The following is a 27,841-nucleotide window of genomic DNA, read 5'->3' on the forward strand; positions in this document are numbered from 1 at the left end:
CTGGGGATTTTAGCAGAGGAAGATGCTGAAGACTGCAAAGTCTGTGAACTGTTGGTGGGGGTCACTCCTGGGGAGGGACAAGGTGATACTGAGATGAGATGCAAGAGTCTGTTTTTGGAGTGGTTGAGAGGGAGGCAAAGGCAGGTGGTGAGGGACAGAAACAGCCCTGGAGCTGTGGCTGCACAGAGACATGCACCAGCACAGGGAGGAATCTGAGCAGGTGGTGGGGCCCAGGCAGGACTAGGCAAAGGCAGCCCAGGACCTGAAGGTGAGGAGGTAGGAAGGGGTAGCAGGAGCACCTGAGAGGGACTGTATCCCCTGCCCCCCCCCCCCCGTGGGAGTCCTGGGCAACTGGGGTGGCTCCTCTGTGACCTCACTGCAGAACTGGTGGAACTTGTCAGTGTGCACCATGCTGCACTGGCTTCTGCTGCTCGCCCTGCTGCTGGGGGCTGCCCTCCCACAGCCTGTGCACCAGAGGTGATGGCATTTCCCTCCTCCTACTCCTTCAAGCCCTGGTACCTGCAGAGGTACCCCAGGGCTCCTGACGTGGGTCTGACACTTGTGGCACTAAGAGCTTTAGAGCTGGCCAGGCTGGGTGGAAGAGACGCAGCACATGGGAACTCTTGTGCCAGCCTGTGTAACTGCTGTAGGACCTCAGCTCACTCCTGCCCCTGCGTTTTCCTCTGTAGGGTCAGCTACTCAGTCCCTGAGGACTTCTCTGCTCCCTTGGAGCTTCCGCAGAAGCACTTTGGCTTGGTGGATGGTACAGTGCTCTCTTTGTCCCTCTGAACCTCCTTTCCATGCACTCACCCCTCCAGGTGGGCAGTTGTCCCTAATCCCAGGTGCAGCTGGGCCAGCAGCTCTGCTCTGCCCACAGATTATGGCATCAAACCCAAGCAGCCACGCTTCCCCACCCGGGCGGCCCGGGAGCGGCCGGCGGTGCTGCGCAGAGCTGGCAAAAGCAAGCGCGATGGTCTCGACTTGCTGGAGTACTACGATGATGCCCAGCTGTGAGCCAGTGTGTCCCTGTGCCCACCACAGCCCCACAGGTGAGGGCTGGAGCAATAACCCCCAGAGGTCCCTCCTGATCATCATATGATCTCTGGCCTCCAGGGATTGCAGCCAGGGCTCTTGGACCAAACCCAAGAAGCTCCAGCTTCTTTTGGGGTCCCAAGGGAAGGAATGAGCCAGGGCCCAAACCCACTGAAGAGGGACACAAACGGCACAGTAGCTCCGTTCCATGAACCATCATATTTAATAGTTGTTGCCACCACAGCAGATCCAGCTGAAGCACAGAGACCGCTTGCTGCAGGGACTGGGAAGCTCTGCTACCTCCCTGGTGCTTTGCACAGCTCCCTGCAGGCTTTAGCCCTTCCCTGCCCTGCTTTGGGCAGACACCCAGCTCTGTGCAGGGGCTGAGCCCCACTGCCCTGGGGTGCTCCAGCCCTGCCCCTGCCTCTGTCACCTGCAGCTGGGGGGAGAGGGGAAAAGGGCAGAGAAAGGCTTCCCTCCCGAGGGTATAGTTACTGCAGGGAGGTATGGGGGCATTTTTCTCCCTCCCCAGGGCATGGATACAAGAAGGAAGGGATGGGGACGGAGGCAGGAGAAAGCTGTCTCATCTCATTCTGGCTCTGGCAGAGGAGATACTGGGGCTCCCTCTGCCATCCCTGCCCAGCAGCCATGTCCCCAGAGCCCAGCAGGGAGGTGATCCCATCTCCCAGCAGGAGCCAATATGTGGGTCTTGTTTTCTGTAGCTGCTGTGTCATCATACTGCAAGAGATTGACTCTGCCACTGCAATTAAAAGTCACCCCAGATGGATGTGATGGGAAGCTGTGCCATGGTCACAAGGAGGAGATGCTGTCACCCCAGCCTGCAGCTGGAAAGGGCAGGAGCACGCTACTGCCCCTCCCACCGCTCACAAGCAGGGCACCCAGCAGGTGCTTCTCCAATAGAATAAACTAAGAGTATTTTGTACAATAAACACAATTTGTCCAGCCCTCCCCCCTCCCATCCCCCCAGCCCGAGGAAGGGGAGTCACAAAAAGAGGCGGTGCTCCGTGCCCCGGGGAGCCCTGCCCGGGCCCGCTCCTCCTCCAGGCTCAAAGCAGCTCTTGTCCATGCACGACACGGGGAAGGGGTGAGACTGCAGCCCTGGCTGTGCAGGAGGTGCCTGTGCCAGCCCCTACTCCAGGTAGATGTCCTCCGTGGGGCACGTGTACTCCACATACTCCTTGTAGAATTGCTGAAAAGCCCTCCTGCAACAACAGCACCAGGCAAAGCTGAGCAGCATCCTCCCCACAAGGCAATTACAGATACCCACTTCCATCCTCATCCTAACACCCTACCCTGTGGCCAGTTTGACCCTCTAGCCCCCTGGTCCCTGGCCCCTCCTGCATTTGTCCCCAGAGCTGCAGGGTCTCCATCCTTGCTCTGATTCCCTGCACAGTGCATGACTTTAAGACATCTGCCTGTAAAGCTCTGCACTGGGACTTGTTCCAGTGCTGTCAGGAATATGATGCCCATAGCCCTGTCAATCCTGGCTCTCACCCCAAGCCTCTCATTCAAAAGAAGAGGTGCCAGCCAGGTCCAAGCCCCACACATATGGGGAGATGGAATTCAGCCTGGCTGCCTTGTTCCTCCTGCCCTTTGTGAAATAGCCTTCCCTGCCCAGCCAGGACTCACCCTACAGATTCTGCCAGTGGCTTCGTGGACTCCTCCGAGACGAAGACATGACAGGCAAATCTGTGGTCAGCAGGGTGCTTGGTGATGAACCCAAAATATCTGAGGGCAGAGAGAGCAGGTGTGACTGAACCAGCAGATCAGCAGGCATAGTACCCCAGCATCCCTGAGGTGTACCCACCCTTAGACATAGGGGTTTGGAACCTGCAGCCAATTCCCCCTGGTGGCCACCAGATGCCACAGCCCATGCCCAGAGCTGGGATGTAATGCCCATCCAAAGGTGCTAGGAAACCTCCTCTTTCCTTCCTAGCCCAGTCTTTGCTACTCTCAGTGAGCAGGAAGGCAGCAAAGCCTCTGCATCGCTGCTTCTTTGCTACTCACTTGTTGTTCTTTGGATGGTACCCACAAAAGGAAATGTTCTTCAGCTGGAAAAAATGGCTACACTTGTTTACCTGGGGGGGAGAAAGAAGAACTGTCAAAATTTCCCTCTCATGCCCCTATGGGGCAGCTGGTCTCTGGAAACGTGCACTTGGAGACTGAGGAGTGAAATTAATTGGAGCCTGATCCTGGGCTGCTGTCAGTAGCAGTTTCAGGATTGCCCCAAGCACCTGCACAAAGAGAGCTTTTCCAGGCCTGCTGGCTCCCACTCCAGCTGCCTCTACTGCCAGTAGCTCCTGCAGGGTTTCCCTAGAGGCCCTGAGTTAGACTGTACTCAGGCTAGAGTCAGTGCTGCTGTTCACCAGCATACACGGCCCTTTTTCCTTGCTAAACAGGCTCTCAAAACACCAGCAGATAGAAGGTGAATGGACAATTTAGAACTAAACAGGTAATTCAAGCCTAGGTATTCAAGGGGGCCCAACCAGAAATTAAAACTTATTTATACAAGTCTAAAGTGCAACTAAATTGATAGCATCCTCTAGATACAGGCAAGACTTATCTAGAAAGAGGTAGAAGCCCCAGCCCAGCTCTGTCACAGCGCTCAGAGACATGAACTACTCCTATCCCACAGCTGTAGGGGAGGTTTCCCAACAGCTTGCTGCAAAGCCCTCACTTGCCTCTGCTCAGCATCTAAACTAGCTTTACTAGGCTACTTATGCAGAATGGTAATCAGCAGCCTGCCCTAGCCAGATAAAGAGATTACAGGGCAGATCTGGAGGACACCACTCAAAATAGTAGCAGAAAGGTTTAAAAGCAGCTGACAGATTACTGGGTACAGCTCAGCTTGCAGCATCCTAGCGACGTGCTTGGCAGCTGCAAGGGCATCAGCTGGCAGTATTGCCCAGAGCTGGGACCTTGTGAAGCATGGGGGACCCTGATGGTGGGCCTAAAACCCTGATGATGGTGTTTCTCACACCCTCACATGTGGGGTGGAGACCCTCAATTTTCATATGCAAACATGACCTATAGCACAGGGGCCACAACCCAGCTCAGAGCAGCCATCAGGAAAGGGATGAGAGGAGCAGGGAGCAGGGCACTACCTTGCTGTGTTCCTTGGAGTCATCAGCTTTCACAGCAATCTTGACCCCACGCACACTGATCTCCAGGACACAGCTGGAGGGTGGGTTAAAGTGCACAGTGAGGCGGCGCGTGGTGGCAATCTGAGGAAGACAGAGAGACAAAGCCCTCGGACTTGTGAGCAGTGCTGAAGGCTCATCCCTTCCCTTCCCCACTAAGGCTCTGCCCTGCTGCCACAAGGAGCAGGCGCTCCTGCTCCCGAGGATGGTGTGGGACACTACCTTCTGCATGGCCGCGCAGAGCACGTCATTGCCCTTGTGATAGGGAACCTGCACCGAGCCAAGGAACTTCACCCGAAACTGGTCCACCCAGTCACTGCTCTTGGCTAGAGCTGGAAGAGAGAGCACATGGCAGGGATCATCTCTAATGACCAGGTGTGTGGGCTGAGCTCCACCTCCCCTCTCCAACTTCCAACACCTGCATGTTTCCCTGCCCAGGGAACGCTTCCTGCAACACTAGGTACCAACACCCAGCATCACAGCAGAAGCTGCCCATCACTCCCTGCTGGGTGCCCAGCTTGGTCCTCCCCTGCTAGCCCTGCTCAACACCAGCCACTGCTCAGTGGAGAGGACGTGAAAACAAGATAGGGACATGAGCAGACTGCATGCAGAGGCTTGGTACCTGTTACATGGTCTGGGTCCTTGGTGACTTCAATAGCGTAGTAGGCAGGAAAAATACCCCGATCACCTGTGCGCATGTTGTAGGCCTCATACCAGTAATCTTCCGCCTGCACCTCCACCAGCAAGGGATCATCCACCTCCAGCTCCAGCTCATCCGCATGGCGAGGCACAAACCTGGGTAGAGAGGCACTAGCAGCTGGCCGGCAAACAGTGCTGGTGGCCTTCTCAAATGCACACTGCCGGGGCACCCACCACCACCCCAGGCAGGCAGCACCCTCATAGATGTAATGAGCCACCAAGACCCGAGATGCTAAATAAAGCATTGGAGCAGGTTTAGGTTCAAAAGGTGGCGGCATCCTGGCACCTAAGGCAAGGGTATCCCCTACTGCAACCTCCCATGCTGCTCCCCAGAGGTCTCAAGTGCCCCTGGAGGGCTTGCCCACTGCATGGGCAAATGTTGCTCCTTGGCAGGGCATGAGCTACAGGCACTGGTTTGTTCCCCACGGAACACACTGGAAACACTGGGGCTTGTGCTAGTCCCACCTTGGTGGGAAAGCAGCACCAGCTTTCCCCTGCAAGAGGCTGGGGACACTGTGCCTGCAAGCTCACCTAAAGACGGCGCGGTGAGTCTGCTCCTGCTCCTCCCCGTTGATCATGCAGGAGAACAACCCGAAGGACTCGGCACCTGCAGATGAAGGCAGAGGAGGACATCTCAGCATTGAGGGCTCAGCATTGCAGCCAGGGGAAGGACATGGGCCGGGCAGGCTGCTGAAACTCCTGCGGGATGGCTCAGCTAAAGCCACACAATGCCACAGGAGAGGGAGGCATGGCTAGAGCTGCCACATTGGTGCTCATCAGTCCCTGTGGGCAAGATGACCTCCCTGCACCAACTCACATAGTTGTGACAGCTGGTGTCATCTGCTGTGTGGGACAAGCCATATCACGAGAAGCCCTACCTGCCAGGGCATGCCATCAGCCCTGGTGCTCTCCTAGGCTTGGGGACAAGGGTAGCACACCAGGAGGCTGCTCCCTCCAAGCCACACCAGGAGCCTCCCCCTCAGCCCTCTATGGCCATACCTTGGGCAAGCCAAATAAGCAGCCTGGAACACCTACCACCGCTCCAACCTAAAGCTCATAAGGCTTTTCCAAGCCCCTCTCCCCCAAGCCTTGCAGACCACCAGGGACAAAGCCACAGGCCACAACAAGTAGAGCTGGGGCTCATGTCTGCTGGTGGCTTCCCACCTCCTGAGTGTGTCCTCAGCCTTGTACCAGGGATGGGCAGGGCTGCCCAGGGAGGCAGCCACCAGCCCATCTCCCCTGGTGTCCAGAACTCACTGGAGGAGCGTGCCCGTCCACTCATGAAGACATTGAGGAACTTCTTGGAGAAGTGGATGTCCGCCTCAGGGGTGGAGTCCTCAGAGAGGCAGACTGAGTCGCGCTTTAGCGCATCCTCCTCGTATTCCTCGCCGATGGCTGACTCATAGGGTGAGGAGATGCAGTTGTCATAGACTGTGGCCGAGTCACTCTCATCGCTGTAGCCCGAGTAGCACTGCTTGAGGCTGACCAGCTCCAGCTGCACATTCTCATCCACTACCAGCGTGTATTTGACAGAGTCGTAGGAGAGGGCACTGGTGTCTGAACTCACTGAAGCTCTCTGAAGGTTGTGCCCTGGCCGGGAGCCACCACTCCCACCAGCACAAGAGGCCCTGGGCAGGTTTGTCTTGTCAGGGGAGGACATGTAGTCCAGCACCTCGTCCTCCTCACTGATGGAGGGGTTAGTTTTCCCTGCCAGGGCTGAACAGCTGGAGGTGTCAATGTCAGAGCTGATGGACATGCGGTTCTCACTGGACTGAGACAGGAACGGCTTGTCAGTGTCCAGGGGGTCCGAATTCTTCTGCACAGGTGTCAGGTAGATCTCCTCTGTGGCCTCCAGCCTCACGTCTGTCTGGTAGCGGATGCGGTCCCGGTGGGCCTCGGGGCCCCTCGTCACCACCACCACGCTGGCACCATGTGGTGGGGCCCGGCTGGTGGCCTGATGCTTCTCAGGCAGCCGGGACGAGGCAACGCAGGCTGGTGCCATCTGGGTGGCTGCTGTGCGCCGGCATGGGCTCTCCGTGGATGTACCCCGGTCTTTGGTGGAGGTTGTGCTGTTTTGGTGATTGACCTCATCACTCAGGCAAACGTGGTCATGGGGAGGGGTCTGCTCACCTGTAGGGAGAGGAGAGTAGCACTGACAGCCCTGCAGAGGGTGATGCTCCCTATCACGGAAGGTGTCCAGGGGTGCTGCCCAGACTCATAGAATCATTTAGGTTGGAAAAGACCTCTAATTCTTGAGTCCCAACTGTTAACCCAGCACTGTCAAGTCCACCACTAAACCATATCTCTAAGCATCACATCTACATGATTGCGAACACTTGTAGGGACAGTGATTCCACCACTTCCCGGGGAGCCTGTTCCAATGCTTAATTGACCTTTCAGTGATGAAATCTTTCCTAATATCCAATCTAAACCTCCCCTGGTGCAATTTGAGGCCATTTCCTCTTATCCTATTGCTTGTTACTTGGGAGAAGAGACTGGTACCCTCCTCACTACAACCTTCTTTCAGGGAACTGTAGAAAGCAAGACTCAAGATGGACATGCACCCTGTATTCATGTGGGATGTTTTTTCCAACCACCTCCTCCAGTACCACTTGCCTCAGGCTCCTGAGCACCATGAAAAGGTGCAAGGAGCTGACCCTCTCCAACAGCCTGAGAACTCACCCGTTTTCAGAGGGGACGATGACCGGGACACCCGCTCCTGCCAACTGTGCTTTTTCCCCAGAGAGTTGTTATTCAGAGTGTCCTGAGGAGAAGAACAAAGCTGCCTTATAGCCCAAACAGTAAACATTGTGTGGCACGGCACTGGCACCCATCTCCCCCTGGGTCCACAGCACATTGCTCAGCTCCCCTCTCAGCTGGGCATGCTGAGACACGTGATGCCCAGGGAGAACCCCTGCAAGCCCCACATCTCACCATGCAACTGCTGTGAGAGCTGGTGTGGTGGCCAAAGCAAGTTGGGCAAGGAGCCAGCTGGGCTGCATTCATCCACACTGGGGATAGTCGGCTGCAAGAGCCCACAGCTGGACAGTTAAAGGACAAAGAGTCGAGACCCGAGCCTGCCTGGATGTTTTGCTCCCATCCTGCTGGCCCTGTTTACCTTTAGACCACCACAATGAAATCCCAAGGGCCAGGCATTGTGCTGATGCCCAGCTGGGAGCCAGCTACTAGATAGACTAATGTCTTCCACTGAAGACATCCATATTGGCTGTATATAGAGGTATACACAGATATGTATGTATGTATACAAATCCCTACATTCACACACACACATATATGCAGTTCACTAGCAGACATCAATCCTGATCAGCTGAAGAGGAGGGGCACAATCAGGCCACCTGTACTCCCCGTGCTTGGGTGAGTTTCTGTAGGTGCTGTGCCCTGCCTGCCTAGCCCTGGGTGGCCGGCCATGCATGTGCACACCTGTGTGTGCACAATGGAACACGTGTCCAGCCTCACTGTGAGACCCAGAGACCATAAGCCACCAAGTCCCCTCTAATAAGGACTCTCCTGCAGATTGGGGACGAGTCCTTCCTGCCCACCTCAGAATGATGTGACATCCCATCTGCTGCAGCCCCAGCCTCCATCCTCTCCTCCATTCCCAAGTTCTCCCTGGTCACACATTCCCAGCCCCTCTTGTGGGGCACTGGGTGTTTCTACCCCAGCTGCAGCAGTGGCATTTTCCATGTTGTTAGTTTTTGCTCAAGCACTAAGCCCCACTGGGACTCCCTGGATTTTCTCATGGCCTTATCACCAGCCCGCAGCTGTTACCAGCAGCGCAGGAGCTGCCGCATCCTTTACTTTGTTTCCCCACCAACATGAAGGAAGCCTTTGCCCCAAAATTCCATTATGTCACACACTGCTGAACCATGTCTGCCAGACCCCTGCCTTCATGTGGGGAGTGGAGAGACTCTCTCCACAGGGCTTCAGTGACCTCCCAGTGTGTCCTCCATGAGTTCTTCCTGTGCCAAGGTAAATAACAGCACACCCCGCTTGCCTTTCCCAGGGACGACGGGCTGGGATGCAGGCCAGGCAAGCTGTCACAGTGACAGCCTCTGCGTGCAAAGTGCCACGGGGTCAGCACACACAAGCCAGCCTGGCTGCCTACAGTGGGACAGGAGGCAGCAATGCAGCATGCAGATCCCACCAAGCCCACCCATCCCACAGCACTCTGGGGTCTGTAATGCCAAGCCAGAGTAGAGAGTCATTCTCAAGGTCTTAGAGGATGAACTTAGCCAGTCCCAACAACTGTTTCTTCCCCTTTGGGAAGCTAGGGATATTTCTCTCACCATTTCCAGGCCACCTGTCTGGGATGATGATCACAGAGAGCTCAGCAACAACTGTGATATCACTAGGCTGGATCTTGGCCCCACAAGGAGAAGCTGGAGCAAAGGGTGGGATGATGCCCTGCTTTGTGAACACCCTGTCAGACAAAGTGCCTGGTGCCCTGACTGGGCGCATGGCTATAGTCCCTCTTCTGACCACCAGCGGGAGGAGGGAGCTGGGTAGGCCAAGAGGGTGCAGGAGGGTCTCACAAAAGTGGAAGCAGATTTCAGGGTAACTGCCAAGGAATACCCTGCGCCCTCTCCTCTCCTTGGGGGCAGGGAAAAACTGCCTCTGGCTAGAGGTAGGCATCCAGAACAGCAACTCCAAGCACCTTACAGCCAACCTCTCACTAGATGCTACCAAAAGCACTGTCCTCCCTGGTCAGCCATGCCCCAGTCCTGTACACCCACTCCCGCTGGCTCCAGGCTCCTGTTGCCAGCTGCAGCAAAGACTCTTTCTCCCATTCCCCATGTCCTCAGCTCAGCTGTGCCCGTGGCTCTCAGTGAGCCCCACAGCCTCTACCATCCCCTTGCGAAGCGATCATCAGCTCCCCCTCCCCAGCCTACTATCTCTGCAGCTCCTTCCACCCCAATCCCTCCTCCCTCCCCACTGGTCTGCTGCCACCCCTGGACACTGTTTGGGACCGACTGAGGGGGCCCTGCTGTTCCCCACCCCTCCAGCTGACTGTGGCTGCCATGTGCCACCTGCTCCTCAGGGTCCTGCATAGAGTGGGACAAGGCTGCTGCTTTCCCCTTGTCCATTATGCTCACTGGGGCTCCCCCACCTCCCCAGCCCTGCAGCCTTTGTCCCCGGTGCCAGCTGCCTGTGGGCGCCCATCCTTGGCTCTCTGCCTTCTTCCTCCTCCTCTCACCCGCGGCCTCAGGCAGTGAGCTGGCATCAGCTGCTGGTGCTAGGGCTGGTGACACCCAGCTCCGTCTACTCCCCATCTGTCACACACAGGGACACCTGCCTCTCGCTTCATGCTCCTTGGCTGAACGTCACCACGATGAAAATCCTCCTACTTGGCAGAAGGCAGAGCTGAACGCAGGAGGGTGGCAAAAATAGCCCTGCACGTCGCATACTTTGCGTGGGTTCGTGAAGTCTGCAGGAGGGACAGGGCAAAGGGACTCCGGCCACTGTTCAGCGGGTCAGCATGTGGGGAACCGAAACACTGCCCACCCCAGGGGTGATAGCAATACCATGGCTGTGGGGATAGGCAGTCTTGGGTAAATCATCCATCATCTCATACAAAATCTAAGCACGAGCGAGACAACAGAACCCCCTTGTCCTCCTGGCCACCATTTTAAGCGTTGCTTTTCTGTCTCTCAAATTTTGCACTGGGCGCTGACATGAATGCTTCTCTTGCCAGGCACTGCTGCTCAGGAGAAGAGGCCATCAAGTTCCCATTGTCAGGCTTGGGGCAGCCGGTGGCACCGTCCTGCCCTGGGGCTGGCGCTGCCCCAACCCCAGGGTGCTGGATCCTGGCCAGCTGTTGGTGCCAGCCCGTGGCGGGGTGCCCCGTCCTGCGATGGCTCATTCACGCGTTCCATACGCCATGCCTCGTTTGCTCTCCATCCCATCCCACGGGGGCCCTTCCCAGCTCCCACCCTGCCTCTGCCCCACGGCTCTCTGCCAGGACATATGGGCCCTGTTGGGGGCACAGCTCAGTCCCGACACGATTCCTTGCCTATTTCCTCTCCATCTCGGCAGCAGGGATGGAAAAGGACCTACCGGGCCCTAAGCCCGCCCAACCACACCCGCTGAGCTCAGTGCCGGGATGCTCGGCGGTGTGCGGGGGCGGCCCGGCAGGGCGTGATCAGGCTCCCGGGACCCCCGGGCCCATAGACTGCTCCCTCTGGCTCTGCAGCGGGGCCGAACCTGCGCTGTGCCCGGCTCGGGGACGCAGGCGGCGATTAGAAGGAACTCCCGGCTTGCGGGGGCGGCCGCTCCGCCGAGCATCGCGGAGACGGGCGGCGGAACCTCTCCCCGCCACCCTTCCAGCCGAGCCCGGCCGAGCCCCGCCATCTCCTTCCATCCCCCTCTCCCTCCGTCCCTCCCTCCGAGACAAAAGACCCCGGCGGACGGCGGGAGCATCCCTCCTACTCCCCCGCACCCCTCCACCCGTTCGTCCCCCATCCCCGCCTTACCTGGCTGCGAGGCACCTGCGGGAAGAGGTTGAGGGTTGTGGGTCGCTTCGGCCTGTAGACGTCGGTGGTCCCGGCCGGGGGGTCCTTCGGCAGCGGCTCGGGCGCCGTCTGCTCCTCGGCCGGCGCGTCCCCCGCCGCGTCGATGAGGTCGAGCTGGAGCATCTCGGCTTGCAGCCGGCTGGCCTCGCCGCCGCCCGCCGCCCGGGCCCCGCCGCCCGCCCGGCTCACATGGCCCTGCCGGGATTAGCGCCCGCGATCAGACCACGGGGCGGGCGGGCCGGGCCTCGGCCGCCGCGCCTCCTGCCGGGGCCGGGAAGGGGGGCCGGCGCCGGGGCCGCCGCATCGGCACCCGCGGCCGCTGCCTTTTAAAGGGGCAGCGATGTTATTCCCGAGGCCGGGGAGCCCCGCGCCCCCTCCCCGCCTCCAGGCGCAGGCAGCGCCCTCCTGCTGCCTGCACCCCCGCGGCACCTCATCCCCGGCTGTTGCCTGTCTGTAGGTACGTGCAGCCGTCACTTAACCACGATGTGCACAAACGTGCACACCCAGGTTTCATTCAACACAATAAGGACAATTTTACAGTGAGAACAACCATTCAACAGAACAACCTCCCTGGGGAAGTGGTAGAATCCCTGTCGCTGGAGGTTTCCAAGACACCATTGGACAGGGTGCTGGATAGCCTCACCCAGGCTCCCTTTCTCATACAAGGTTTGGCCAGGTGACCTTTTGAGGTCCTTTCAAGCCTGGGCTGCACTATGATTCTCCCATCCAAGGCAGACTGTGCCCTTTCTCGGTTCCTGTCCTGACAGCTGGGACTTATACAAGCATGTGATAATTCTTATTGGAAGTTTGGATCAACCCCTGCCTGGAGCAAGTTACCTGGGGTCTTACCCATCACACCTGAATATCCTCACAGACAGAGAACACACCATTGCATTGTATACTGGTGCCATGTGCTACACTACTACTACTACGAATACTACCTTTTTTCTCTGGGGTTGAAATTTTCACTGCACACCTCTGAGAGGATCAGGCTCCTTCTTCCCTGTAATGCCCACCAGGCAGCTGGGACCAGGAATTCCATTCCCCTTGTCTTACCCACATAGAACAAGCCTTCTCTCACCCACCCTGCATTTACACATATTGGGACCCAAAACTATGCAGAAGGGATGCCTGATGAGCGGGCTCTCCAGTCACTTGCTAGTGGTGGCTGTGCTCTGGCTCAGGACAGCTCCACTCTATCCCCTTGTGCCCTCTAGGAGCAGGGTGGCCACCATGGCCTGCGAGGGCTGTGAGGAGCAGGTGCCTCATTGTGCCACCTGGGCTGGGCCCCAGTGCTGAGCCACCACACACCTTGTAGCTGTGTTGCTGGGCAAAGAGGCACCAATGTCCTCCCACAGCTGCACATGTTTAAAGGTCAGTGGTTTCCTTCCCAAGCGTCCTTCCTTGCATTAACTGGAGCTTGCACATGCACAGGTTGCTTCAGCCAGCAATAAAGGTGGCAATTTGGCATCAGCGAGTTGAATTCCCTCTGTTATCAGCTGTTTCTGGCAACTGGAAAGCTCATCAGCGGGCAGAGGTGGGGAAGGATGGTTTTTGCAGCCAATGGTATCCGTGTCTCCAGCTGCATGGGGGGCGCCCCTTGAGCCATGGGAGAAGAAACAGACTTAACAGCTCTGGTAGCCCCTTCAAGAGCTCTTGTTGCTACCAGCTCCTAAACTGTCAGACAAAAGCCAGCACAGACAGGGCTCTGCCTGCTGCAGACACAGTATGAACCGTCTCACGGTGGCCATTTCACCCCAGTGTCCTTGTTGCAGTCCTGGAGGTACTGGGTGAGCACCTGGAGGAGCACTGCCACCAATACTTGCCCTCTTGAGGCTTTAAATGTTTAAATCTCTTGTTTTGAGAGTTAGAGATCATAACACAAGTTCTGTGTTTCTATGGCACCAGTTTTCTGTGATAAATCACATGGATTTTAACAAGGAAACTGAGGCATGGGAAAAGAACTGGAGGGAAATTCCAGCTGAATAGATTATACCTAGACAAGGTAGGTATATTGGACTCAGCTGGTGGTGTTCAACCTAGACTGCTAATGATGCTGCCTCAGTAATCCTATAGCTGTAGCAATCACTCAGAAAACACACAGAGAAGGGAAAGTCCCAGAAGGATGCAGAAAAGCAAATCAGTACCCATTCTGAAGAAAAGGACAGCCTAGAATGGATGCAGCACTCCAGTTTCAAAAGCTAGGAGGAAACTACACCACTGCAGGTATTTGTTAATGGTCTGTAGCTCAACAAAGTGATTTTTGGAACCACACAACAATCCATCACCTTACCATCTCAGTGAACTCTGCAGTGATCTGCAAAGCCAGAGAAGGGACTAGATGTTGGGAAGCCTTTCTAACTGCAAAGAGACTGCCCTGCCGGAACATGCTACCTTGGAAGCTCTCTAGGAACAAGTTAATGCCACCTAAGGTCAGCTTGAGCATGTTCATGCCTCAGCACAGATGAATCAGCAAAGTGTTTTCCCAAAGTCTCTTCACCCTGTGGGAGAGATTAAGGAGTCTGGGAGAGCAGTACCAATGCCCAAATCTTGCAGCGGGATGAATACAAGATGCACACCTGGACCCCAGTGCAGTCACAGGGATGCTCATGCTTCCTTACAGATCCATCTCTAGGACAGATGTGATGCTGGTGTGCTCCTGCTGATGCTACCTCCTACCTGCATGGTGCCATCCCAACGGCAAAATATCCCAGTGTCCAGCAATTGGCCTCTCTGATGGTCCCAATGCTGTGGCCCCAGGGGGCTGGAGCAGCATGAACCCTGGTGCAATTGAGAGGTGCTGGGAGCACCAGTCTAGCTAGGGGAATCACCTGCATGGGAGCTGCTGCCAACCCTGCAAAGCTGCTTGCTTCCCTAGGAATGAAAGTCTCTTGCAAGAGGAGTGGGGTGATACACAAGATGTTGCTTGAGTGATCAAAGGCTCTTCCATGCTCCCCCACTCCTGCAGCCTTAGCTGTCAGAGGAGGAGTGACAAAATCTTCAGCTGGAAAAAGCATTTTGTGAGCATGAGGAAGCGAAGATGACTTGCTGGGCAGAGGGGACAACTGTGGCCCCTTTCCCTACCACCACCTGTGACTACTTTGCTCCTCAAAGTGCCAGGAGAAACCTCTCTGCCCCCAGCCTGGCACAGCCACAGCTGGCCATGGATCACAGGGACAGCTTCATGGGACAGCCTCTGAAAAGCTGCCTGGAGTAAGCAGCCGCCTTGCTGCTGCATCCTTTGCTCCCAGCCCATGCATCTGGCTCCCCGCTGGTCCCTAGATCAGCAGGTTGCAGGCTCATGGCAGCCACTTCCCCCTTTGCAGTGGGTCCCACTGGCCTGCTGGGAGTGGCTGCTGTTAGTGACACACTTGAATCAGTGATGCTGAACATCAAGAGAAAGCCCCCGGCATTTCCAGCAGTCTTATTATGCTGAAAAACCAGAATGTTTTGTTTTTAATCTCCACATAACTGTATGAAGATACATGGCTGGTTCAGGCCTTTTCATGCAGACCTCAAAGGCTCAGCACGGCCCTGTATCAGCTCTTTTCCCTTTGGACACTTGTTCTTGTGCTCTCAGGTATTTCCAAGAAAGATGTTTCATAATTTTTTCCTTTTCTTTTTCTTTTTTGTTTGTTTGCTTGTTTGGGCATTTTTTTCATTCCTGTATTAACCTTTTTCCACAATTCCTGGAATACAAATGAGGCACCACGCATTTATTAGCCTCTGCTTGTCTGTTTGCTGGGATTCATCTTGCTGAAGCCAGGGTTTGTCACCCTGGATTTCCAAGTCACCAAAACAAGGCCAAACCCCAGGCAAAGGTCTGGTGCTTTTGTTGCAACCATCCCTCTCAACACACCCTACTGCTGCCATTGGCTAGGCAGATGTGGTATCCCTCATCCTAGAGGTCCCTGCTCCTCCCCAGCTGGCCTCCTGCCCTGGCATTCAACAGCGCAAAGGCAGCTCTGCTCCTCCAAAAAGCCCTCTCCTCTTCACTTTTCATTCACCTAGGACTTCTTGTTGAAATTAAGGCTCTTTTCAGCCATACTTGGGATTATTCCTCATTCTTAGTGCATGGTCTCCTGTCCACGAGGTGTGGTCCTCATCAGTGGGTAGTTCCCTTTTGCACAAACATCAGTCTACGCCTCCTTGCAGTTTCTGTGTGTCTAAGACACTATTTCTGAAGAGATACTAAAATAGCCCATAATGAAGTCATCTTTGGTATTCTGGGACCAAAAATCCCCAAACCCCACCTCTGTTTGGGTGTACACCTCTGTACCACCTGCCTGTTCCTGCCACAGGGTTTTGCCATCAAACATCTCTGCCCAGACCCCCCACCTCACCAGGGTCACTGATTGTCCCCAGTCACCTTCACAGCCCTTGGGCAGGGCTTGTCTCCTCACTCCTTCTCAGTGCTTTCCTACCTGCCACTGGGTTAATGTGCCTGCCCATCTCTCCAGAGACACTGTTGGGTCGAGAAGTTAGGAGTGGCTGGATGCCTCCAGCCCCATGGTTCCCTGTGGTTCCCAGAGCCTGTTTCCCCCTTCCCCATCGCTCTCTGCTCTGGTGTGATCCAGTGAGCCATTAGCTTGCTTTCACCCCACATCACTTGCTCCATTGCCAGGCTTTCACCAGGTGCCTGGCAGTGCAGGGCAGTGCAGACCAGGGCCAGCACTCCATCCTAAGTACCACAGATGCTCTGCGGCACCGGGCGCTCGCCACAGGCAGGGCATCAGCATGGCTGCCCTCAAGCCCTGGTCCCAGCATTGGGCTGACTTGCCAAGCCAGTCATCCCCATTCCCACGTGATGCAATTAGCTGGCTGATGTCAGCCGTGGGTCATTACTGATTTGCTGGCTCCCTCACTGCATGCAGACCCGGCCAAGCTGCTCCCTCTGGGCCTGATGTTTTCATCAGGCAGATCCTGCAACCCTGTCGCCCCGAGGTCTCTCTGGATGGCAATCAGGTTGGAAAGCTCCCTGGCTCTCGCCTTCAACATTTAGGATTGAAAAGCCTCTCTCACTGCCATTGTTGTCACCACTTTCAGTTCTGCTCCTTGGGCAATCCTCCGTGTCCCATATAAACCATTTGGACATATTTTTAGCAGGCATTTTTTCCTCAGCATGGTAAGCTTCTTCCTTTGCTGTGTTTATGAATAACTCATTGCTTCCCCTAGAGCAGCCTCGCATCCCCCTCCCACCCCAGCAGACTCTAAGTGCATCCAGACACTTGTACGAAGCAGCTTTGAGCTGGCCCCAGGGAAGGCATGGGGCTTGCAGCCAGAGCCCGAGCAAACCCTCTACTGAGGGCCAGGTCTCCGTATCGCAGCACAGGATTGCAGAAACTCCTCAGTAAACTGTTTTAAATGGGTGAAACAGATTAGTTTTCCTCCCCTCAAGGAAGAGCTGCAGCAGCTGAGCTACAAGTCCCCCCCTGCCCCTTACCCTTCCTGCCAAACTTCAGCCAAGGGCTGGCAGCCTGTAGAGAAATAAAAATTTCTGCTCTGAGACCAGTGGTGCTATCAGCAGTGGGGAACTGGAATGGGTAATGGGAAGTGCCCAGCAACACATGCACAACCTCTGCCTACCTCACCTATTTCAGGCAGGAGGATCTCATGACTGGCTCTCGATGTGGCCATGCCCTCATGGACACCCATGGTTTGTCTTTGGTTTTGCCTCAAGCATTATTGCCTCCTTCCTTCAGCATACACAGCCCATGAGCCCAGGCTGTCCCAGGGAAGCCTGGCCATAATATCATGGAGAAGGAGGAGGTTGCAACTGGAGCAGAGATGTGGAGGAGCAGCCCCATCTCTGGGAGCAGCCAAGTTTCTGCTGGAAAGGTAACAAATTAGGCCAGGGAGCACAGCAGGAAACCTTCACCTCCTGGGGATGAGGTCTGCCTGTATCATCCTGCCTGCAGTGAGGGATTCCCAACACCACAAATTCACTTTCTAATTTTAAATCTGCGACAAATTGGTCTGCCTTTCCCCTCCTCACTGGGTCTTCATTACTTTAGCAGAGGAAACATTTCCTCTGAGGGACAGCATGATTCTCAAACCATTTGGTTGTTCCTTCAGCATTTGCATCCGTTAGCATGAAACACATTGACAAAATGCAGAGTCTCTGTGTTAAGAGACATTAGTTGTTAGCTTAAAAAAGTAAGTTTTAAGTAGAATGAGTTAGAATGTGATACACAGATTTATAATATCGTGTGATTTAGTATGTTGTTTGCTTGGCTTTACTTGCTTAACATCAGTAGCTGAATCTGCCGAAGCCTTGAGACACAAGCTGTGAGCTTATACCTAGAGATGTTTTCGGCTGGAACCAAGTTGATTCTCTTCATAATTTTCCTAGTAGCTGGTACAGTGCTGTGTTTTGTCTTTAATATGAGAAGAGTATTGATAACACACTGATGCTGTGATTGTTGCTGAGTAATGTTTATCCTAAGTATAGGGCTTTTTTTAGTTCCCCATGCTCTTCCAGTGAGCAGGTGCACCAGAAGTGCAAACCAGAAGACAAAAAGACTTCAGCTGTCAGCAGAAGTTGTGACTCCACATGACAAGAACAGTAAATGGCCTGCCTGCACAGACATGGAGAAAGAACCCGGTAAGGTATCAGAAGACCCCAGGCAAAAAAATCACCATTGGACCAAGAGGCATGTGGAGAACACATGAGGGGTGGGTGCATGAGTCGTAAGGGTATAATTGCCTGGAAATTTCTTTGTTCAATGTCCCTCTCCAGAAACACACAGCTCAAGCTGACCTGCTGCTGTACCACTAAACTATTTATTTTTATAAAACCAATGCCTGGGACTCTGCTATGGGAAACCTAGGGTTGCACCTGAAGAAGAAGGAATGGGCCTGAAGTGAGTATGTGGTGACTGAGGGGTCGAAAAGGGCACTTGTCAGCTCACTGGAGCTGCCCGCTGTGAAGGGGCTTGGTCCCAGCAGTTAATAGTTTCAGGTAGCGTGTGTGATTCCTTGAATGGTGTGAGAATATTCAGGCAGCAGCTTTTCCTTTGACATACTGCATATTTCCAAATCCAATGTAATTATCAGTTTATCTCCATGTTTCTGCCCCCATGGCCTTCTAGGGAAGTTCAAATAGTGTTGTGAACCCCATCAACATAGGGTTCTTTTAGGATGGATGGGACCCCCACTTGCAGCATCTGCACGGGTTTCACAGCACCCATCTTTATTCCACCTGCTGCCTGCTGGGGTTAGAGCCACGTCCTTCATCCCTTTTTCATCAGCCTCCAGGTCTCCTGTCTCCTGAAGACCTGAGAATAGCTCTAGCTAAAGGCAACTAGCCAGCCAGAAAGAACACCCTGAGTGAGCAGAGGATGGTTTTCACCATGTCAGCTCAGCTGCATCTCCAGGTCCAGGGATGCATGTGGGGACAGGAGACACAGCTGTTCAGAACCCTTGGTGCCACCTTGCACATGTCCTTGATTCCTGGGGATGCTCATCAGGTGCCAGGTGCTCACTGGTCATTCCTCTCAAATGGGGAACATGTCCTCAGTTGCACCCAAATAATTAGGCTCGTCCCTGAGGAACAAACTCAAACCCCTCCAGCACAATGGGAACCAAAAGGCACCAGCTTTGAGATGCTTTTTTGTCCCTTGGGTTAGGCTGGCTCAGAAAGGGTCTGTGCTGTGCTGCAGTGAGGAGAGGGCACTGCTGAGCAGAGGGGATTGGGCTCGTGGAAATGGACACCTTAAGGAAGCATTGCTGGCCTGGGGACCTGGTGGTCCTGCATGAGGCTGATGGTCCTGCCAACCCAACTGGCACATTCTGTCCATCCCCCACCCCTCCCCATCCCCATCACACTTACCCGGGTGGCCAGGCTCTCCTTGCAGTGCAGGCTGATTCCACACTCATCAGTGATCTCGGAGAGGTCTTCATCCTCAAACTCCTCAAGGCTGATGTCGTGGGTGAGCCTGGAGGGAGTGGAGATGGCACGGTCACCCACTGTGCTGGTGGTGGGCAGGAGGGTGCAGGGCACTAGGCTGCCTTTGGGCTGGGAGCAGCACTGCCACACCAGGAGAGGCTCTCCCAGTCTCTACTGGGAAGAAAGACTGGAAAGGCGACTCCTTCCAGAGGTGGTAGATCCATCCCTGTCGAGTGGCTGCATGTTCCATGTTCCATGGCTGTGGGGAGGCAGGAGAAACGTGCCCCAAACCAGTCGCTGCCTGACCAAAGACAGCAGGGACTTGCAGGGAGAGCATGGGACAGACAGCACAGCCAGCCCTATCCCAGGAGGTTCATTCTGCTCCTGCTGTCCCAGGGAGCCCCTGGGATTGTCCTAGCTGGGCACAGACACCCAACAGGGGAAAGGTCAGGGTTACAGGGAGTGGAAGGGCTTGGAGTCCTGACTGGGTACATCTGCAGAATGGACCTTTCTGGGCCAAATGACCATATCAAGACCCACAGAACTCGTAAGCACTGCAAACCTCTCAGCCATGGCATGACCAGCCCCTGAGAGGGAGCTGGGAGGGATGTCCCAGCGCAGGTGCCTGCAGTAAGAAAGGACAGCATTTCCCTCTGCACCAAAATCACTCTCTGGGGTGATTACAGGCATCCCTGTGAATACTGCTGTTGCTGAGCTGACCTGCAGGGCTTCAGGGGTTCCTTAGGGCTGCCAGCCCCACAAGGTCTTTACACCCCTTCAAAACATTTAGAGAGATATCCTTTTATAGACTGAAAACATGCTGACCGACCCCAGGGAGACAGTGAGGTGCTCCTGGCTTCTGTGCATTAAAACATTTCAGCATGGTAGTACCTCAATGCTCCTCTCACTTGTTCATTACCATAGGGGTAAATAAAAGAGCTCAGCTCAAAGGTCCTTGCTCAACCAACTCAACCCCTTCAGTTTTGTCTGGAGTGGCCATGGGCACTGCTTTGCTTGCCACCATCTCCATTTGCTCCCAGCTTCTCTGGCTGGGAGATACGTAGGTGAAAGGGCTATGCCAAGCCCATCATCCCTCTCTAGCTTGGCCCTTAGCAGCAAGGAAGGAAGGAGAAGGATATTTTGTGACCTATAGAGCTCCCACCCTCACTCTAAGCATTGCTTGCACACCTTGGGGTCCCCCCTGCGCTGGCACCAAGCCAGTGCCATGGAGAGGTAACACCTCCCTTGTGCCAGAACCCTGGAGAGAGAAAAGAGCAGGAGAAGCCTGTGGAGGAAGCAGCATTTTCCCTCTATTTTTGAGGATCCCACCAGTAGTGGCCTCCTGGGTTGAAGACAGCTGGGAACAGCTATGTCCAGGGAGGCACCCCCTGCAAGATGGATCAGGAGTGCAAAAACACAGCCTTCAGCACAGGGTGGGGCAACTGGACCCCCCCTCACCCATGTCCTCCTGCTGCCCATGGGAGGGAGGGAACATGGAACGGGAGGTTCATGATGAGCCTTCAAAGCACAAATTGATTTCTTCTCTGGTTACAAGGGTCACCCGGGTGGGACATCATCCATTGCTAATGCTCAGGGCCTCCACCCACCATGGTGTGGGAGCACAGCGAGCACTGCAGGGTCCCGGTAAGAGGCACAACATTGCCAAGGGGCTGGCAGGGGCTCCCTAGCTCTGCAGGAGCAGCATGAGGGGCTGGCAGTGCCCCCCACTCTGCGATGGGGACAGGCAGCCCTGTCCGAGCTCTCGGGTATGGGGAGACGCTGCACAGGTCCCCAGCACTGGCCCTGCCTGCCGATGCTGGGGTGCAGCAGGATGTGGCCAGATACCTTTGCCGCTCTGGTACCTGGCTGCCACACAGTTCCCTGTGCAGCCAGGAAAACTTTGGGCTCGACTGGATGCCAAGTTTGCTCCTGTCCTGTGGCCATCGCATACAGAGAAGATCGATGTGCCAGGAACAAGGGGCTGCTCCTCACCCCCTGCATGCCCGCGGGACAGTCCCCCCTCCCTTAGGCCCAGCCAGTCCCCTACCATTTCTCCCACTGGTCTTCCAGCCAGCTCTCCTCCTCGGTGCTTGACTCCATTTTCAAAGGCAGCTGCATTGAGGAGGACCCCCCCCTTCACTGGGGGACACACTCCTACCCCAAAAAAACCCCCAGGCCTGCTGTGAGGAGGAGTGAGGGAGATGACAGCTGAGCCCTGGGTGCCCAGTGCCTCTCTGCCTGCCCCGTCGCAGTCTGTGGCTGCCAGCGCTGCTCTGTAAGCTCACTGCGCAACCTGGGGAAGCTCATTAAAAATAGATGGAATCAGCTGTCCTGGAGGGGGAAAAAAAAAAATAACCTCCCCAGCTGAGCCAGCGCCAAGTCCCTGCACTCTGCTGGGGATGCTGACTGCCTCTGCCTGCCAGCCAGCCAGCCTGGCTCCTGCTCCTGCTCCAGCACCCACTCCCCAGCACCCACAATGGGCACAGGGGATCTGCTTACCCCGTCACAGACACCCGCACCACCCGCCTCCTCCTGCCCTTGCAGCATTGCTGCCCCACCCAGCAACGGGAGACAGGAGTGTTTGTCTGGCTTCTCAACAGGTAGAGTGAGGCCACTCATGGACGCAAAGGCCAGAACGTTTCCAGCACAGCGGGACCAGCGTCATGGCCAGCTGCACTTCCGAGCTGAGGGAAGCAAGAGGAGCACCTTCGCTGAGGGGCAAACCCAGCCACGGCAGAGCAGTGCTGACAGCACTGTTCCTTCTCTGTCTGCCCCCATCTAACCCCCAGACCCAATCCTGCCTCAGGCAGAACCATTCCTGAGCTTTCCCAGCCTCTAACCCACATTGAGAGCCAGTGAAATACCTGGTGAGCTGCTCTGACAGCTCCCAACTCTCTTCTGCTGCTGAAGGATATAGGGGTTATAAGTGTGTAAGACCCTTCCAAAAGAGTTATGATGAGAAGATGAGGGTTTATTCCACTTAAGAAGGCTTTCCTGCCTAGCAAGAGGCATCTTTCTCAGAAAGTTTTACATGTTTTCTCCTCCTCCGTTCCAGAGAAGCTAACTCTCCGGGTAGAAGAGAAGTTCTTGCAGACAAGTCTGAAGGCCCCACAGCATGGGGGCCAGGGATGATAAAAGCCCGAGAAGAAGAGGAGGTGTATTTTCCTTAGGCCCTGTGCAGTTTGTACCGAGATGTTGTGTTCTTGACTTTTGGAAATAAATTCTCTTAAATCCTGCCTGGTGTTTTGGGGGTACCTGCATGCATTTAACCCTTACAGGGGTCTTTCCCAGGAGGGGCTGTCAGGTGTTGCTGCCAAACTGTTGACACAGTGGCCTCAGATAATTCTCCATCACCTCCACACCTCTCAGACCCACTTGCTGCCCAGCAGCATGTTGCAGACCATGAGCTTTTTTGGAGAGCTGTTCACTCCTTGCCCCATCAAGATGGAGTCAGAGCTCTAGGAGAGGCACCCACTGTGATTTTGAGATTTGGATAGGGCACACCCTCCCCACCGGCTGCAAATACCCCACTCTGACACATAGGGGGGAGGCACCCCCCTGCCACCCATCACAGCACTGCTCTTCTGCCTCTCACCGCCACCCACTCCAGAAGCTTCAAGTGATGGGTGCATCTCCCACCAGCTGCTTGGGACCTGGCTTCACTCCTGGCCAGATTAAGGGGAGTGATGTCCACAGGAGCCCAGCTCACAGGGTGGCCTGGAGTGCTCTGCTGAGCTAACTTATTGCTAGCTCTTTCCCCACCAGTGCCATGCCACTGGTGAATGTCACTCCTGATACTGTGTTCATTGTCTCTCAGCCCCACAGGAACAGCACCCATGACTCCATCTTCCCTATCAGCTTTGCCTGGAGGCACCTCATCTGCTTGAAATCTTATCACTTAATGCAATGAACAAAGAAATCTCTTATCTCTGTATTACTTTCGCCTCTTGCTCCTCTCACATGGATGCTCTGGGACTTCTTCCTAGGAGATACAAGGAAGGTTCTCCGTTACCCGCCCCTCATCCCTGTGCTGGAAATACCCCTGCCTTTCTCTTTTGCTTCTCAAAGAGGCTAAAAATACTAGCAAAATGAAACAGCTCTGACTCCTCAGCTCCATCACTGGTAGTAAAATTCTGAGCAGGACCCACATGTGTATTTTGACCAACTTCGTCACCAGCGGCCATGGAATCACAGGTATATGGGAGGTTATCCCCATCTATGGGGGTGGAAGAGCCTTACCCCTGCAGAGGTTACGGGTGCTTTCCTGAAGCATGTGCTGAGAGGATGGAGCCTTGCTGTATGCATGAGAACTGATAAACTCAGGATACCTGGGAACTGTGAGCAAGAGTGCACACATGGGTGCACGAGCAGAAGCAAGTGTTACCTGCCTGTGGCAGGAGCAGCTTGATCATAGTGCTAGTAATAGCCTTATAATCAAGCCTGGCTGCTGTGCCTCCCTTGACTCTGTGCCTTGACAGGGAAAAGAGGACTTAGAATATTGCCTCCCCACCCCACCGCTGCTGCATGGGATTTCTCACACAGGGATGGCCAGGGCAACATGATATGATGGAGCTGGAGGCTTGAAAAAGCCTGGCTGTCTGTGCTTTGCTCTGATAGTCTGCTGTCAGGCAGCACTGTGTGGAAGTCCTGTAACCAGCACCAATGGAAAAATAGTACTATCCTACTTTTGGATGGCCCCGTGTTTTTTCTTCCATCACAAGAACCACAGGGACTCTTATTCAAACCAAGGAAAGGTACCTCTCTCTCTCCATCAGGGGAAGGCAGCCCTTTTGTCTCCCCTCACAAGACAACAGGTACGCTCCTTCTGATGCCCAGCTCATTCATTGCCTCCAAACAGGCTCTTCTGACAGCTCCAGATGAGCATGTCCAACACATAAAACAAACCATAGTGCTAGGATTGATTTTTGCCTCAACCTAAAGGTGCTTCTTTGAAATTCCCAAGGAGATGAACTTCCCCTGGAGACCTCCCTTGCAAAGGGCTATGATTTCCCACAGGGCTCCCTGAGGAGTGGGGTAGTTCCCACTCTCTCCTGACCTATGCAAATAACTCCCTAAGGGCTTCTTTCCTCAGGAGCCTTCCTATCCAGCAGCTAAGTGGATGCCCTTTTCTTTTATCAGAGAAACCTAAAGAAGGCAGAGGAGATCAGTCCCTGACCCCTTCCAGCTACATCAGAGCCACACTCTTGGAGGCAGTGGGGCAGGCAGCATTGTGAGTGCTGTGGGGCCCTGTATCCAGCTGCACCCCACTTGTGCAAGTTGTCCCTGCCCCTCTTATGCTGGGTAGAGGGACCCCCAATCCCAGAGAGCCTCCAGAGCTCCTCACAGGAAAGCCTGGCCCAAAGCAATGGCAAAGCTTCGTGGCAGGGTGAGGAGCTGCAAACTGGTGTCCTAGAGAAAGACATTGAGACGCTCCAATGGACATAGCCCCCACTGCAAGGTTTTGTGAGGCTTAAGGACAACAAGGAGGCTGGATAAGAATAACTTCTTTTTGCAGCCTTCTGAAATGCTGTTGTTCTTGTCACAGTGAGTGGCCCCCTCTGGAGGTCTTCCTGGCTAAAGGAGGGCTCACCTCACTATCCTTCTCCTCCCAATTCTTCTCAGATAACACCAAACCATCCCTGTCAATGAAGACCTGCCAGACCACCATGCCTCTCCTCTTCAGAGCTTCAGGCCATCAGGCTGCTTGCTGGCCAGGATCAAATCCTCTCTCAATTCAAGCCAACTGATCACCTAATGCTTGTGCCAGTATGTCACCACTCGGGGAACTGAGAGAGCAGGTGTAGGTACCAGAAGACAGAAATCTGAAACACCTTGTCCTGCAGGCAGCAAGCAGGGGTAGAGTGCAGGGCTCACTCAAGACCTCACTGCCAGCCACAGACTGGGCCTTCACCCTCAGTCGCACTCATTGTTTCTGGGTCCAGCTCATCTGGGGGGGACAGCCCCTCACTGAGCCCTGCTGTAGGGATGCAGGACCTGGGACAGGCACAACCCAAGCTGTGACATGTAAATGTTGCTTGTAAATGTTTCACTAGCATGGCTCTCTTCTCACATGACGCTCCCTGCCACAACATCGCCTCTGGTCTGCCAGACCTTGCCCCAGGCTCAGAGACATCATCGCATCTTCTTCCACTTCAAGTCTCACACCCTGAGCTCTGTGCCCAGAGAAGATTTCGCACTCCTGCCTTGATTCCCCAGTTTTCCTCTCAGGTGCACAGCTTCCTTCACGGAGGTCAGTTCGTCCCAAGGGCAGGCTGGCAGCACACTGGGCTCCTTTTTCAAAGGTCTGAGGCACAGCAAGTAGCAGCACCTTGTTCTCCCTCCCAGGGCATTGCTGGTTGCTGGGGAGTGGGAGGGTGCCCAGGGTACAGCCAGTACATCCAGGACAGTGCCGGGTAGTAGGCCCAGTACTGCTTGGCAGCTCAGCCTCCAGCCCCCAGCTCAGTGGCCAAGCCCCTTCTCCATGGTGGATGTTTCCAGAGGCAGCATTTAATAGCTGGGTTTGCAGGGTATACCAGCCATATTGCAATAGCTCTCGCAGGCAGCACTGCAATAGGAGGCAGCTGCCAAAGCCCTGGAGCCATTAGTAAAGGGGGTCTGGGAGCAGAGCCCTGTAAGGGTAAATTGCCTGAACACCACCATAGCTCATCTGCACCTGCCTGCTTCCTCGCAGGGACCCATGGGGCCCCCAGCTTCAGGGCCTGGGCCTGCCAGCGGTAGGCATGAGTTTAGCTGTGGCCCCAAGTGTGGACCAGCCTCTCCTTTCCTCCCCAGAATCTCAGCACACAAAGCTGCCAGTACCAGTCTCCCCTTCTCAGCAGGCTCCCTGACAGCTCGCCCACAGCACCCCTGGGTGGCAGAGGCAAGCAGAGAGCAATGGCTGACAATGGCATGGCTGTCAGGAGCAGGGAGCCTCCCCCGATGGCAAGCAAACAACATCGGGCACTGCACCTGTGGACAGAGGCAGAGCTCCCTCACCTGCCCAGTACATCCCTGCCCCCGAGCTGCCCTCAGAAGGCACCAGAGGCTTGAAAGCCCCCAGCCATCCCTGGCCTGGCCCATGGCATTGGAAGTCCCCGTGACAAGCCTCGTTGGGTTTCAGAGGAGACAGAGCCCCCTGCATCCCAAATCGATGGGAACACTTGGTATTACTAAGAGGATCAATTCTGGCACTCTCCCACCGTCTCACTTGGAGTTCCTGTTTCACAGGGGTGGGAAGGAAGCAGGAGCATCTGGGATTTCCAGGAAAGGGCTAGAAAACGGCTTTCCTGGGGGTGGGGAGAGAGATGAAGAGGTGTTTGAAGAGGAGATAGGTAAGGGGGCCGGGGGATGGAGTGTGGAGGGGACACGAGGGCAAGCAGGGGGCTGGGGAGCTGCAGTGGTGCATGTATGGGGTGAGGGCCAACATGGCTTAGGTGGGTGGGCTAAGCAGCCATGGAGGTGCTGGGGTGATGTCTGCGGTGGGGGTTCAGCGGTGGCTGGGGTGGGGAAAAGAAGGGATGGTTGGGGTGGGGGGTCGAGGGGATGCTCGGGGAGGGGGCAGAAGCACTGGAGGAGGCGGGGGCCCGGCGCGGCGATGCGGGCGGGGGGGCTGCAGCAGATGGGGAGCGCTGCCCTGAGCAGGGGGCAGGGACAGCCCGCGGGGGTCTGGGGTGGGGAGGGCGGCCAGTACCTGAAATTGGGGGGCGAGGCGAGGTGCAGCCCCAGGAAGGGGGAGGAGGCGGGCGGGGATGCGGCTCCTTTCTCTCGCTCCGCCATTCTGTGGCTCTCTCCATGCAGGCGGAGGGCGGGCAAGAGGGAGGGAGGCAGGGAAGGAGGCAGGGAAGGAGGGATAGAGGGAGGGGGATGCTGGTGGTGCCGGCGGGGAGGGACATACCTGCCGCCGGGGCGGAGGGAGCGGAGGGTGCGGCCCGGAGGCTCCATCCTGCGGCCCCCGGCGGCAGCTGCAGGACAGATGCGGCACAGCTGGAAGGGACACCTCGCACTCCCACCCGAGCCGCTCCGCCCGGGCCTTGGGAAACGCCGGCCCCGGCGGGGCAGATGTGCCTGCAGCTGGACCAGCCCCGAAGGATGTATCCGCAGCTGGAAGCAGCGCCCCCCCGAACAGATACGCCGCAGGTGGTGGCGGCAGCCTCAGAGCCCCCAGGTGAGGGAGGCAGCCGGGGTCTCCCCCAGGCCTGGAGAAGCAACCCCAGGAGCAGGGCGACTGACCGAGCGGACAGGGAGCAGCCCAGGGTGAGGGGCTGGACACAGAGGACCACTTGCAAGGGGCTCCTCATCAGCAGGGACACGTCTGGAGGCAGCAGAAGCAGCTTCTAAAACCAGGCTATGCTTTCCTGCCCCTGGCAGGTTTGCAGTACCCAGGTAGTAACAGGTCTGGCAGCCCCAGCACAAATCCTGTCCCTGTTGAATCCAGCCAGGGTTGCAAGCACTGCCAAGGGAATTAAAAAAGCAGCATACACACACTTTCCACAGGCACAAGGAGGGGAAAAAAATGCAACTTGAGGTTGCAA

At 55.6% G+C, this 27,841-nt stretch overlaps 2 protein-coding genes across 3 annotated transcripts; one reads left to right on the forward strand and one right to left on the reverse strand.

Annotated features, from left to right (window-relative positions):
- The first annotated feature begins 398 nt into the window (after positions 1–398).
- Positions 399–1,982, forward strand: C6H11orf94 (chromosome 6 C11orf94 homolog). Of its 2 annotated transcripts, none has more exons than XM_032691468.1 (4): positions 399–477; positions 690–763; positions 878–1,049; positions 1,755–1,982. In XM_032691468.1, exons 1-3 carry the CDS (start codon positions 410–412, stop codon positions 1,012–1,014), a joined length of 279 nt encoding a protein of 92 aa, XP_032547359.1. In that variant the 5' UTR covers positions 399–409; the 3' UTR covers positions 1,015–1,049; positions 1,755–1,982. The 2 variants fall into 2 exon arrangements, with proteins under 2 accessions (XP_032547359.1, XP_032547360.1); XM_032691469.1 differs by having other exon boundaries at positions 451–527.
- Positions 1,233–27,124, reverse strand: MAPK8IP1 (mitogen-activated protein kinase 8 interacting protein 1). Its single transcript, XM_032691457.1, has 12 exons — positions 27,001–27,124; positions 19,254–19,359; positions 11,384–11,617; positions 7,575–7,656; positions 6,150–7,022; positions 5,424–5,499; positions 4,816–4,988; positions 4,416–4,525; positions 4,158–4,277; positions 3,061–3,131; positions 2,683–2,781; positions 1,233–2,255 (listed from the first exon to the last, which is right to left on the reverse strand). Exons 1-12 carry the CDS (start codon positions 27,084–27,086, stop codon positions 2,183–2,185), a joined length of 2,103 nt encoding a protein of 700 aa, XP_032547348.1. The 5' UTR covers positions 27,087–27,124; the 3' UTR covers positions 1,233–2,182.
- Between the last annotated feature and the right edge of the window lie 717 nt (positions 27,125–27,841).

This window comes from Chiroxiphia lanceolata, chromosome 6, assembly GCF_009829145.1.
Source record: "Chiroxiphia lanceolata isolate bChiLan1 chromosome 6, bChiLan1.pri, whole genome shotgun sequence".
Classification (NCBI taxonomy): domain Eukaryota; kingdom Metazoa; phylum Chordata; class Aves; order Passeriformes; family Pipridae; genus Chiroxiphia; species Chiroxiphia lanceolata.

Coding starts and splice junctions, on each gene's coding strand:
- MAPK8IP1 (XM_032691457.1), bottom strand. CDS start 27,086: ATGGCGGAGCGAGAGAAAGGAGCCGCATCCCCGCCCGCCTCCTCCCCC. Junction 4,278..4,415: donor TCTGCGCGGCCATGCAGAAG/GTAGTGTCCCAC, acceptor TGTCTTCCTCAG/ATTGCCACCACGCGCCGCCT. Junction 3,132..4,157: donor ACTCCAAGGAACACAGCAAG/GTAGTGCCCTGC, acceptor TCTCCCCCCCAG/GTAAACAAGTGTAGCCATTT.
- C6H11orf94 (XM_032691468.1), top strand. CDS start 410: ATGCTGCACTGGCTTCTGCTGCTCGCCCTGCTGCTGGGGGCTGCCCTC. Junction 478..689: donor CCACAGCCTGTGCACCAGAG/GTGATGGCATTT, acceptor TTTCCTCTGTAG/GGTCAGCTACTCAGTCCCTG. Junction 764..877: donor GCACTTTGGCTTGGTGGATG/GTACAGTGCTCT, acceptor CTCTGCCCACAG/ATTATGGCATCAAACCCAAG.